The sequence below is a fragment of the Leopardus geoffroyi genome, chromosome C1, assembly GCF_018350155.1.
Source record: "Leopardus geoffroyi isolate Oge1 chromosome C1, O.geoffroyi_Oge1_pat1.0, whole genome shotgun sequence".
Classification (NCBI taxonomy): Eukaryota; Metazoa; Chordata; class Mammalia; order Carnivora; family Felidae; genus Leopardus; species Leopardus geoffroyi.
In genome coordinates this window covers 27,655,096-27,669,311 of record NC_059328.1, presented here as the reverse complement: position 1 = coordinate 27,669,311, position 14,216 = coordinate 27,655,096, and the positions used below count along the sequence as shown (strand labels likewise).

The 14,216-nt window shown below is 36.6% G+C and overlaps 1 protein-coding gene across 4 annotated transcripts in view; it reads right to left on the bottom strand.

The window, feature by feature from the left end:
- AGO3 (argonaute RISC catalytic component 3) overlaps window positions 1–14,216 on the bottom strand; it is a 115,861-nt gene that overhangs the window by 80,900 nt on the left and 20,745 nt on the right. Inside the window, exons 1-2 of one of the 4 annotated variants that reach the window (XM_045476707.1) lie at window positions 5,278–5,401; window positions 4,834–4,898 (exon numbers count right to left, since the gene is read on the bottom strand). The exons of 2 other annotated variants lie outside the window; for them this stretch is intronic. In XM_045476707.1, coding sequence (XP_045332663.1) covers window positions 4,834–4,883 — 50 coding nt within the window. In that variant the 5' untranslated portion in view covers window positions 4,884–4,898; window positions 5,278–5,401. Of the gene's footprint in view, window positions 1–4,833; window positions 4,899–5,277; window positions 5,402–14,216 lie in introns of those variants that run through there. One more of the 4 variants, XM_045476705.1, reaches the window with a different exon arrangement.

Genomic DNA, 14,216 nt, shown 5'->3' with positions numbered 1-14,216 from the left:
TGAGCCCCAAGTCAGGCTCTGTGCTGATAGCTTAGAGCCTGGAGCCTGCTTCCGATTCTGTGTCTCCCTCTCCTTCTGCCCCTCTCGTGCTCTGTCTGTTTCTCTCTCTCTCTCTCTCAAAAATAAACATTAAAATAATAATAATAAAATGTATTTATATTGCTGTGGGACACTTAGTTCATTGTTTCTGATTGATGCAAAATACTTCATATGTTGTCACCCAACGATGCAGACTTTAACTGCAGCCACCAAATATGATATAAGCAATGCAATATCTCTTACTATGTCCCTTTATGGACTTAAGTGAGACTTAATCTCTGGTTATACACTCAGGAACAAAATTGTTAGGTCCAAGTGAATTTTATCAACTAAACGAACTGTCAAATTGCTCTCCAGGGTGGCTCCACAACCTACATTCCTGGAGGTTCCCATTTCCCTATATCCCAGACAAGATTTGGCGTTATATAGTTATGCTTTCTAATTTTTGCTAGACTAGCAGGTAAAACTAAAAGGTTTTATTTATTTTTTTTAATGTTTATTTTTGAGAGAGTGAGACTACACAGGTGGGGAAGGGGCAGAGTGAGGGAGAGAGAGGATCAGAAGCAGAGAATCCAATGCAGGGCTTGAACTCATGAACCGTGAGATCACGACCTGAGCTGAGGTCGACGCTTAACCAACTGAGCCACCAAGGGGCCCCAAACTAAATGGTCTTAATTGAGATTTCTCCTATTACTAATGAATTTGAGCATCCCTTCATGCATTTGTGTTTCTTCTTTTGTGAATTTCCTGTTTGTTTCCTTTGCTCATTTTTCATTTATGGCCCCAGTCTTCTTGTTGAATTGAAGGAGTTTCTTCGATATTCCAGATATTGATTCATTAACAGGTTTAGTCATTGCAAATATCTTCTTCCAAATGCTGTATATGCCTGTTGACAATGTCTATGTCTATGAACTGAAATCCTTAATGTTGTATCAACAAATGAATCATTTTTCACCTTATGGTTTCATGCTTTTGATGTTTTAAATACTTTCCTAATACTAAGGCACAAAGATGCATTATGTTTTATTAATGTTATAGTATTATCTACATTATCTTGGTCATTAATCCATCTGAGGTTTTTCTTTATAAACAGTGTTATATAAGGAGTCTTATTTTTCCCCATATAGTAAGCCAGTTGTCCCATACCATCTATTTATGTCTATACATAAACAATCAAATAAAAATGCCATTTTGGGGGGGGCGTCTGGGTGGTGTAGTCAGTTAAGCATCTGACTCTTCATCTTGGCTCTGGTCATGATCTCACAGTTTGTGAGTTTGAGCCCTGCCTTGGGCTCTGCACTGATGGAGCAGAGCCTGCTTGGGATTCTGTCTCTCTCTGTCCCCCCTCCCCACTGCTGCTTATGCACTGGCACTCTCTCTCTGCCTCAAAATAAATAAACTTAAAAAAATTTTTTTATTTATTATTAATAAGAACTTATTATCTTAATAAGGTCTCAACAAATAAATGAATCTGGCTCTGAGTTCTCTATATTGCCCCAGTAGTCTATTTGTTCTTAAACCAGTATCATTATGTTTTCACAATTACTGAAGTGTTTTATTATGCTGTAACATGGGGCAAGGCAAGTTCCTTTTCTTTTTCTAAGTTAACTAGGACATTCATGGAAACTTTTAACCAGAATAAACTTCTAAAGTGCACCCCCTTCAAAAAAAACTATCAATACCATAACAAAAGAAATGTATCCAGTGCCCTACATATAGTAAGTAATAATAAAATACCTGTTAAGAAACCCTCAAATTATACACACTTGGGAGACACAACTAGTATGCTGAAAACAAATTAGCATGTTAAAGTTCACTAAAAAACTAAAACAATGAACACAATGAAGATGAAACATAACAGGGGCAATTGTAAAATCTAAACATTTACGTTTAAAATGTTTAAAATGTGGAAAGGGACTTTAGATGACTCTATGTCCAGAATGAGCTAATAGTGGGATAGAGCTTCCTCAAAATTAAGGAAATTAGGTTGCATATATTTAAGTATCCCAGTATAAAGCAAGTAACCATTCCATCACATATTATATAGGTCACTTCACATTCTGAAGTACTCTGTTCAATTTGGAAAAATTTAAGACCCTAAAAAAAATGAAATATAACCAGAAGAAGGTAATCCTGATAGAACCTCATGTAACATGAGTATAAATAAATCAAACTACGGACCTCAAGTCCAGAATAGGAAAGACTCAAAGGAAATTATAGAAACCTTTGGCTATTTTGATGGACTGTCATGTGATAAACTAAGTAGAAAATCTATCTTGTTTGAAAGGATAGAACTAGGACAAATAGTTGGAAAGATGTAAGACGCTAGACTTTGGAACAAAATTTCCCACATTTCCTAACCACCAGAACTATTCACAAGTAGATTACACTATCTTATAAAGTACCTGGGTTCATCTTTGCTAGAACAGTTCGAGGAGCAGTTATGTCAATGAAGATACCAACTAGAACACACCAACCAGAAGATTGAAATGAATGTCTGTAATCTACTCTAACCGTAAAATTTAATTAGGAGAATATCAAATAATGAAACACTGCAGATTTTCCCATGGCATCAGATATAAAAACTTCTTTATGAATAATTACACTAAACACTGATTTGAATTTAAGCTCTCAAAGCCTTAGAAGAATGGTGTTAGAATTCCATATACACTGGGCAATTCTGACTTTAAACTACTTTTAAGTTCATAACTACTAAAACCTATATTTCAAAGGGAATCAGCTTTTATAAGGACCATTATTTATCATTATGTCTCTTTACTTTCATCTCTCACTAACATGATGTAACTGAGAAGTTGGTTTTTTTTGGTTTTTTTTAAGGTTATTTATTTATTTTGAGAGGGGGCATATGGAGAGAGAGAATCTCAAGCAGGCTCTGCACTGTCAGCGCAGAGCCCGATGCAGGGCTCAAACCCACGAACCTTAAGATCATACGTGACCTGAGCCAAAATCAAGAGTCAGACAACTGACTGAGCCATCCAAGCACCACTTTAGAGTTTTAATTAAACTTTAGTACGCAAACTAACAAAATGACAAATCAAGGAACTGCAAAATTTTACTTCTTATCTCAAAAGATACTATGGCAAAGGATAATGTATTTTAGACTGTTCATCAGGCAGGGCACCTGGGTGGCTCAGTTAAGCGTCTGACTTCAACTCCGGTCATGATCTCCTCGTTCATTAATTCAAGCCCTGCATCGGGCTCTCTGCTGTCAGTACAGAGCCCACTTCAGATCCTCTGTCTCTGTCTCTCTTTCTGTCCCTCCCCTGCTTGCGTGGTGCTCTCTCTCTCTCTCTCTGCCAAAAATAATAAACCTTAAGAAAAAAAAAAAAAAAAAATAGGGGCGCCTGGGTGGCGCAGTCGGTTAAGCGTCCGACTTCAGCCAGGTCACGATCTCGCGGTCCGTGAGTTCGAGCCCCGCGTCCGGCTCTGGGCTGATGGCTCGGAGCCTGGAGCCTGTTTCCGATTCTGTGTCTCCCTCTCTCTCTGCCCCTCCCCCGTTCATGCTCTGTCTCTCTCTGTCCCAAAAATAAATAAACGTTGAAAAAAAAAATTTAAAAAAAAAAAAAAAGAATGTTCATCACAGAGGCTGTGGAATTGAAGAAAAAACTCTAAAATAGTGCTTTATCTAGTCATCTATTCAGCTATAGCAGCAAAGTTGCTCACTGTATTGTGAAGAAAGTCTGAACTGGGAAACTGCCAATATGAGAAACCTTTGCAACACGTGGTAACATAAGCACTGGAGGAGAAATAAGTTTTTAGTCCCACTTTGCCACTAAGTTGTTATGAAAGTTACCTGGCCTCTCTGACTTTAGTTCCTTCATCAGTAAAAATGGGCTAATAGTCTATAGGCTGTTGCAGGGACCATATGGGATATCAGTGTAAGCACTTTTGGGGGGAAAAAGCCAATATATATTCTATTTTTATTTAAAAATTTAAGCATAATTATCTCATAAATATACTTCAAAACTATGTTGAAATACTTAAGTCTTCCAAACAACAAACAGATGCATCACAATGCATTAGTACAAAGAATGCATTCTGGTAATTAACATAAACTGTGAACTGAATTTTCTCTATATCATAGTGTGGAGCTGTTTTTGTCTTATGTGAGGTTGTCTTATAACAATGAGGAGAATTCCTTTGATCTTTTGTTCAAATGTAGAAATTTTAGAGCAACATTTAAGAGTAAATTTTAGTATAAAAATAATTATTTTATTTAAAATTTTTAAAAATTTAAAAAAGGAGGGGCACCTGGGTGGCTCAGTCAGTTAAGTGTCAGGTCATGATCTCGCAGTTTCTGAGTTCGAGCTCCGTGTCAGGCTATGTGCTAACAGCTCAAAGCCTGGAGCCTGCTTCGGATTCTATGTCTCCCTCTCTCTCTGCCCCTCCCCTACTTGCTCGCTCGCTCTCTCTCAAAAATAAATAAACATAAAGAAAAAAAAATTTTAAAGAGTAAATCGTAGTAAGTTTATAATAACCAAGACACACAAAATATTTTAACTTCTAAAGCAATATTTAGGAAAGCAATTTGGGAAAGAAAATCTGAGAAAAGGGAGAGAAGAACTTCTAACCAATCTTTAGTGGCTTCCTTTTACTAATAACCCTAGTCTGAGAAGGAAAGAATTCTTGTATAGTATAATATGATACATTCTTGTAGAACCTCAGGATAGAATTTAAAACTCCTTAAGAATATCTGGTGATCACTACAAAAATGGAACCTACCTGAGTATATTGGTCTTACAAAGGGCTACAGCCTACCTTTCCCACTCTTACCTCAACCACCACTTCCTACATTCTGGTACCAAGTCTTTTGACTCCATCATGCTCTGGTGCACAGACTGTAAAGTAAAATTTAATATTGGTTTCAGTAAGTTCCACTTTACCACCTGACTCATACAGCAGAAAAATGGTAGGAGAGGGAAATTTTAATGTAAAAAAGAGAAGAAATTATTTTTGTTAATTGTTACTATATGCTCACAGAGACCCACCTTCATCTCTTTTCTAGGTACCTCTTATTCTCTGCTCCCAAAAGGTAGAATGGGAAATATTATTCTAGTCTATAAGAGAAACCATGAAATAATATTTTCCCCCAAAAGTGACTCTTCACATTAGTTTAGTATTCACAGCTACAATAAATTAATCTGTCACTATAGTATATAGAGAAAGAAGGAAGATTGCTAAGGTATAACAAGAAGATAAAATCACCCAGACGCTTACTTATAAAACACAACTAAAACAAGCTGGCAGTCTCTCCTTATATCCTTCCAACCTTGAATTTATCTTCATAACTTCTCAGTAAGACAGAAGGTAACCAAATGAATACTTTTGCATCACAATAAAGTTTAGAAATAGAGAGTAGAGAAGGGGTTATACTTTAGATCAAATTTTTAATATTTTATAATATAAAATTTGTAGTACACCAGAGCATTTTACTATAAACTATCTTCATAATAATTTCACATGGGTGTGAATTCTTTCATAGTATTATGTAACCACACTAGCTAAACCAGTGGAGTAAATTTCTAGTATTCACAGATAACTGATAGATTACTTTAGATTGAGCAATCATTTTTTTTTTAATTTTTTTTTTTTAACGTTTATTTATTTTTGGGACAGAGAGAGACAGAGCATGAACGGGGAGGGACAGAGAGAGAGTGGGAGACACAGAATCGGAAACAGGCTCCAGGCTCTGAGCCATCAGCCCAGAGCCTGACGCGGGGCTCGAACTCACGGAACGCGAGATTGTGACCTGGCTGAAGTCGGACGCTTAACCGACTGCGCCACCCAGGCGCCCCTGAGCAATCATTTTTTAACTCAAGCTGGCTTACACTAACAACTCTATTCTAGAACACTTCTCCCTCAGGCCACCAATGACTTCTTAAAAGACATGATCTCTTTTCAACTATTACAGTCCTGGCTTCTCTGAAACAGCTTATACTTTGTCCTGGTTCTCTTATCTTTCCAATCTAAGTGTCTTCATTGGTAAACGTTAAACAACAGAATCCCCAGAAATCCATTCTCAATCTTGACTCTGCATACTTTCCCTACCTTCTTCCCCGCCTCTAGCTTTTAACTATCACCTATATGCTGACACTTCTCAAATCTCAATCTCTATCTTGATTTCTTGAACTCTAGACACTTATTTCCAATTATCTATTGAATTTCTCTATTTTCATGTTTCTTATGCAATTCTACCTCCAAATATCCAAAACAGAAATAAAAAACTTGGTCCTTTCACCACCTGTATTTCTGTGAAGGCTATCATTATTGCACAAGCCAGGAACTATGAGGTCTTCCCCCCCACACCTAAATCTCTTTTCCCTTTCCCTCTACACCGAAATTACTCATTTTTCTTCCAAATGTTACATCTAAGCCCTCCCTTTCATCACCACTGCCACTGCTGGCAGTTAAGTCTTAGAAAACACTACCTCTAATCTAGAAAAGTAGGTATCAGAGGTACTAGGGGGTATGCTGGAGTATGTGAGAAAAAAAAAAAACATTTAATTTTCATCTAATAATTAGAAATTAAGATTTATAAACATTCATGAATATGAATCGACACTATTATTGTCACTTATCCCATGTCATATGATCAGATATAACATATGGCACACCAGGAACCCTAAGAGAATAATAGGACTTCTGCAACATATAAGAGTTAACAGTGTATTGTAATAATGCTGTATGGTAGCAGATGATAACTACACTTTTTTTTTTTTTTTTTAATTTTTTTTTTCAACGTTTTATTTATTTTTGGGACAGAGAGAGAGAGAGACAGAGCATGAACGGGAGAGGGGCAGAGAGAGAGGGAGACACAGAATCGGAAACAGGCTCCAGGCTCTGAGCGTCAGCCCAGAGTCTGACGCGGGGCTCGAACTCACGGACCGTGAGATCATGACCTGGCTGAAGTCGGACGCTTAACCGACAGCGCCACCCAGGCGCCCCGATAACTACACTTTTATGAGTACAGTGATGAGTACAGCATAATGTATAGAGTTGTCAAATCACTATGTTGTATACCTAAAACTAATATAATGTTGTATGTCAACTACACTTCAATTAAAAAGAAAAGAATCGGGGCGCCTGGGTGGCTCAGTCGGTTGGGCGTCCGACTTCGGCTCAGGTCATGATCTCGCGGTCCGTGAATTCGAGCCCCGCGTCGGGCTCTGTGCTGACAGCTCAGAGCCTGGAGCCTGTTTCAGATTCTGTGTCTCCCTCTCGCTGACCCTCCCCTGTTCATGCTCTGTCTCTGTCTCAAAAATAAATGAAACGTTAAAAAAAAAAAAAAAAAAAAAAAAAGAAAATCAACATTGGAATTCTCATTCATTCACTTCAGCATGTTGCAACTTATTTCAGTTCAAGTGTATGGAATATATTCAATCAGATTTTTGGTGTATTAATCTGAAATTTTCAAATTAGTAAACATATTTTTAAATAGTTTATTTCAGGAGCGCCTGGGTGGCTCAGTCGGTTAAGCGTTCAACGTCGGCTCAGGTCATGATCTCATGGTCCGTGAGTTCGAGCCCCGGGAGCCCATTTTGGATTTTGTGTCTCCCTCTCTCTCTGACCCTCCCCTGTTCATGCTCTGTCTCTCTCTGTCTCAAAAATAAATAAACGTTAAAAAAAAAAATTTAAATAGTTTATTTCAAAATATTGTTTCCCACCTTGAATTTTTCTATAATTATGTAATACATTAGGACACTAGTACATTTCTATAAATTTAAAAACTTTAAATGTGTGTGCATATACATTTATTTATTTACTGTTCAGTCCATGGTCAAACATGTATTAACTAATGGGGATGAGTAATCAAAGATTTGAAGACTATTGATCTAGACTACTGCAACAGTCTTCCCAATGTTCTCCAGAACTCTGGTCATTCTCTTCTCTAATTCATTCGTCACCCTGCCATTAGTTATGCTTTTAACTATAGATGTTCCTCATTTGCTCAAAGCCTCCAGTGGCTCTTCACGGTTTCTGAATTCATAAGCCTCAGCATGCATGGATTTAAGACCCTTCATAACTTCCCCTCCGGCTAAATTTTTAGATTCGAGCTACTGTATTTATATTGGCCTATTTCTGTTACATAAATATGTCAAGCTTTTGCTATGTTCACTCTATATATTCTTTCTCCTACTCCACTATTTGGTTCAGATACCATGTCATGTATCACATCTTCCTCCCTAACTAAAAGCAGGAATCATTACTCTTTCATCACAGCATATAATGCACAACTCACAGGATTTCTCACTACATACAAACGATGGAATCTCTAGCAGAGATCATCTTATTTTGCCTTGTACCTTATTGTATCTTGCATCTTTTGTATCTTACAAAAAAGGGGCACAGTGAGTGAAACACTTAATGAAAGCAGGATGATCTTAAAATGATCTTTAAGTTTTAAAAGTTACTGCAGAATTTAGAATTGTAATTCCAGTCAGAGTCCATATATTCTTTAAATCTTGTACTAAACAGCATTCTACCTTGGTACAACTATATAGCAAATTCAGATAACTGGTTTACTTAAAAAAATTTTTTTTAAATGTTTATTTATTTTTGAGAGAGAGAGAAAGAGAGAGAGAGAGAGAATGAATGAATCTGAAGCAGGCTCCAGGCTCTGAGCTGTCAGCACAGAGCCTGATGCAGGGCTCGAACTCACGAACCATGAGATCATGACCTGAGCTGAAGTCAGACTGCGCCACCCAGGTGCCCCTCAGATAATTGGTTTAAATTGATTTAACTCAATTTAAGAAAAAAAAAAAAAATGCAGCAGACTAAAAATAAGGAAATTCCACACCAATAACAGAATACTATACAGCTGTTACTATAATTGAAATCTACACAAATAGATGTTAGAAATAAACCCTACCTACTAGTCCCTTTAGAAATACATTTACTTATAAAACTATCTTTGAACTTCAGATATATTGTAGAAATATTAGCTAGGTGACTAAATACTACTGAGTAACTTATCTAGATGCTACTTAAAAGAATTTTTGAGATTTCAGGGGCATCTGGGTGGCTCAGTAGGTTAAGTGGCTGACTCCTAGTTTCGGCTCAGGTCATGATCTCACTCACAGTTGGTGAGTTTGAGTACTACAGAGCAGAGCCTGCTTGGGATTCTCTCTCTCTTTCTACCCCTCTTCTCTGTCCTTCTCTCTCTCTCAAGATAAATAAATAAACTTACAAAAAAAGAATTCTTGAGACTTGAAATAATCACCACTTGTTAGTTTTCCTGTCTTCCAAGCAATTAACAAGAAAAATAAAACATGCGTATTAACTGACATATACTGTATGGTACGGTTTCTCCAAGATAGTTAAATACTCAAAACTACAATTGTTTGATTTTCACCAGCAGTGTTTTCTGGGGTATGTTCTCTAAATCATTTTAATCAGAAGTATACTCCTCTAGAGATATGACACCAAAAGGGCAACTGGCCCAAGAAAAAATTAAATGTTCTTCATCAAAATAAAAAATGTGCTTCAAAGGAAAACGTCAAGAAAGTGGAAGTGAAAGGCAACATGCAGAAAAGGAGAACATTTTTGCACATCATTATATCTAATAAGGCACTTTTAACTATACTTGTAAAAAAATTCCTATAACTCAGTAACAAAAAGACAAAACATCCAACTTAAAAATGGGCAAAGAACCTGAATAGACATTTCTCCAAACATATACAAATGGCCAATAAGTACATGAAAACATGCCCAACATCATCAACCATCAGGGAAATGCAAATAAAAATAACAATGAGACACTACTTAAAACTCCTAGGATGGTTATATTAAAAAGATAACAAATGGTGGCAAGGATGCAGAGATACTTTAATCATCATACACTGCTAGTGGGAATGTAAAATGATGCAGCCAGTTTGGAAAAGAGTCTGGCAGTTCCTCAAAAGACTAAACAGAGTTACCAAATCATTCCACTCTTAGCAATACACCCAAAAGAAACGAAAACACATGTCCACACAAAATCTTGTATACAAACGCTCATAGCATTATTCATACGCGCAAACAACTCATGTCCATCAACTGATGAATCAATCAATAAACAAAATATCCATACAATGGAGTATTATTTGGTAATAAAAAGGGATGAAGTAGTGATACATGCTACAACATGGATGAACCTTGAAAACATGTGAAGTGAAAGAGGTCAGTCACACAAAAGGCCACACATTATATGATTCCATTTATATGAAATACTCAGAAAAAGCAAATCTGTAGAGACAGAAAGTAGATTAGTGGTTGGCAGGGGTTGTGGGGTAGGGGTGGGGAGGCAATGATAAGTGACTACTAAGGAGTAATGGGGTTTCTTTTTGGGAGGATAAAATGTTCTAAAACTTGATTGTGGTATATGTTAACTAACTAGAATTTAAATAAAAACTTGAAATAAGCAATTATCAAGAAAGTTGTACTCTCTGAACATACTAAAAACTACTGAATTATACACTTTGAGTTGTATACTATGTGAATTTCGTATAAATGAAGTTATCATTTTAAAAAAGCATGTCCCTCTCTTGGCTTATCACTTATTCACAACACTGTGCCAATGACATTCCTAATAACACCAGAAAGGGAGTTCTTTCCAAGACTCTGATCTGAGATTTCCATTTAAAAGCCAAAATGGAATCAATATAGATTTATTTTTTTTCTTCTAAAATTCAATCATCAGTATTACACCACAACCATATGCAACATGCACAAATATTTGGCACTGTATCATGAATTACAACACAAGAGTAACAGTGATAATAGTACAATGAGTATAAGATAATGTTTCACTTATAAAAGAAAACTGAACCAAAAAAATTCAACCACAATCTAATACCATCTCAAGATTCCTTTGAATCTTTACTTCATGTTTAACAATAACAGATCTTGCAGTTATAATCATGCTTTTATACAATTTTTCCCATGTATATATTTCACTACTTAATGATTTTGAGTAAGTACATAACAATCTATTTGAGGTTTATCCCAATACATATTTAGCAGTTGGACAAACTAGCATAAAACCTCAAGTTAAGGAATTTATACTCTAGGTCAGTATTTCTAAAAATATTTGATTTTTAGTTATTGAGACCATGCACTTAAAAAAAACTGGAAACATTTAAAGTCTGCTTAACAAACATGCTCTTTTACCAAATGATCATTTTCAATCAAAATCATTAAGTTGGCAAAAAAACAACACACACATAGCCTAAAGGGGTGAGGAAAGGACAAAACAAGCAATAGACAGAAAATCTGAAGTAGAGAAGTTGACTCACAAAAAATGACTCACAAGCATTTCCTGGGTATTTTTTGTCCAAGAAAACTCCTATGACTAAAGTGGAAACTTGTTTGGCTACAATCCATCATTCTACTATTATGATTAATACCATGGTGCCAAATATTTGAGCATGTGGCATATGGACAAGAAAAACCTCCTATCCGTTGATTTAAATACTGAGGCATTTTGGCCCATATCTGTTTAGCTAATATGGAATAGGAATTGTCTAGTCGTATCTAGTTTCTTCTAACTTCTCGAGTTCTAGCTGTTAAAGAGTAGGAACTGAATGAATTTCAGAAGTCTACCAACAATTTTAACTAACTAGTTATGTAGCAATATTGCAAAAAGTGAGGATAAAATTTACTCTTTTGAAGGAATAAAGGCAGTAAGTTCTACAAATGCTGACATAAAATCAAGTCATTATTAACAAAGAAACAGAGTAAAGTTGATTTATATCATTTTAAGAATCTCAAAGAAATCCTGTAGCTCCTGTGAAAACTCAAATTAAAAATACAGGATAAAAAACTTCCATTTGGAAACATCTAAATTACAGATGTTTTACTCCTACTGGCAAACAACATAACAAGACAAAACAACCCTAACACAAAATATAATTAGGGAAGTAAATTAAAACCAGAATGCACACACCAAATTATTACATACATTTCTCCCAAACTTAACCAATATGTTGAGCATCCACATGTGAAATTCTATGCTATTTAACTTCTTTCTTTTTTTTTTTTTTAAGTAGGCTTCATGCCCAACATGGGGCTTGAACTCACAACCCTAAGATCAAGAGTCAAATGCTCTACTGACTGAGTCAGCCAGGCACCCCAATTTCATATACACTTACATAATATACAAATAACTTCCTCGTTCCTACCAAAAATAAAAAGTTATATAGAAGGAACAAACCTAATAAGTAATTTTGTTATTTTTTTTAACCTAATATTACACTAGTCCCTCAGAACTCTGAAAAACTAAAAAAAGTCTCAGCTGACATCCCTCTAAGCCCCAAGCCTCCATTTCCCATTATTTTCTAAATTATAACTCGTTTTGTCTTTAAAGCAATTTTATTTTCCTAACATTTTCATCATATGATTCTCCTACTTAATCAATAACCAACAACAATTCTTTACTATATACTGCTAAAATTAGGGCTCTTTTGGGCAGGGCAAGGGGGAAAGACAGTAGTAAGGAATTGAGTTCAGAAATATCTGCCCTAGGGGTGCCTCAGAGGCTCAGTTGGTTGGGCATCCGACTTTGGCTCAGGTCACGATCTCACAGTTCATGGGTTCAAGTCCTACGTCAGGCTCTGTGCTGACAGCTCAGAGCCTGGAATCTACTTCAGATTCTGTGTCTCCCTCTTGATCTGCCCTTCCCCTGCTTATGCTCTGTTGCTCTCTCTCTTAAGAATAAATAAACATTAAAAAAAAAAATCTGCCTTAGAGAAATATCTACCAACACTCAGTCGGTTGAGCATCTGACTCTTGGGTTCACGTCATCATCATGTGGTTTGTGAGACTGAGCCTTGCATTGGGCTCAGTGTGGAACACAGAGCCTGCTTGGGATTCTCTCTCTCTCCCTCTCTCAAAATAAATAAATAAACTTAAAAAAAAAAGAATAATATTAAAAAATAAAACAAAATATGGGGCACTTGGGTCCCTCTGTCGGTTAAGTGTCCAACTCTTGATCTTGGCTCAGGTCATAATCTCATGCTCCCAGGGATCAAGCCCCAAGTCAGGCTCTGCTCTAACAGCATGGAGCCTGCTTGGGATTATCTCTCTCCCTCTCTCTGCCCATCCTGAGTGCATACTCTCTCCCTCTCTCAAAATAAATAAACATTAAAAAAAAATAAGATAAAATAAAATGTTAGACATCAATCAAAGGGCCAGGATTATCCTTCAAATTTACAGATTAACACCCCAGTTTTGAGAAACAAGAAAAAGGGAATTTGAGAGTGTGGCATGAAGATAGTTGGGTCCCCATAAGCAGATGGCTAGCAGAAAGACAGATGAGAGAGGAAGGACTCTAAGACAAAGACTAGCTTATGGACCTTAAGAGAAAAGGGTAGGACACTGAAAATCTCTGGGTAAATATAGCCTTTTATAATGTCCAGTTCTCTTTCCTGCCCCCTCACCATCATGTTCATCTCATTTTACTTTTATAAGCTTTCATTCACTCTACTATTTATTTTTTCAACGTTTATTTATTTTTGGGAGAGAGACAGAGCATGAACGGGGGAGGGGCAGAGAGAGAGGGAGACACAGAATCGGAAACAGGCTCCAGGCTCTGAGCCATCAGCCCAGAGCCTGACGCGGGGCTCGAACTCACGGACCGCGAGATCGTGACCTGGCTGAAGTCGGACACTTAACCGACTGCGCCACCCAGGCGCCCCTCACTCTACTATTTATTATGTGCCAATCATCAAGCTAATATCAGCACTACAAAGATAATGAAAAAGAGTATTCCTTTTCATGAAGAAATTATACTGTGAGAAGAGGAAAGCAACAAGTAACCAATATACACTAAAAATACTATAACAGCATTGTACACCAAGTACTATAAGGTCACAGAAGAATGAACTACCTCTGACTACGGAGTTCAAAAGGTGTGTCTTGAAACATAATAGAAGTTTGCCAGATAGATAAGGGCAGAAAGGGCATTCCAGGTAAGACTGCAGAATATGGTAAAGGATATAGATTAGAGCCAAACAAAGAAGGGTATATTATACTAAATTTGAGATGTCATTCTGTAGGCCACAGGGAATTAAATAAATTTTGCAGTAGACAAGTGACCTCAGAAAGAACTCTGCACTCCACATTATTACATTCATATGATGGTTTTTTTTTTTTTTTTACACGTTATAGCAAAGTCTCTT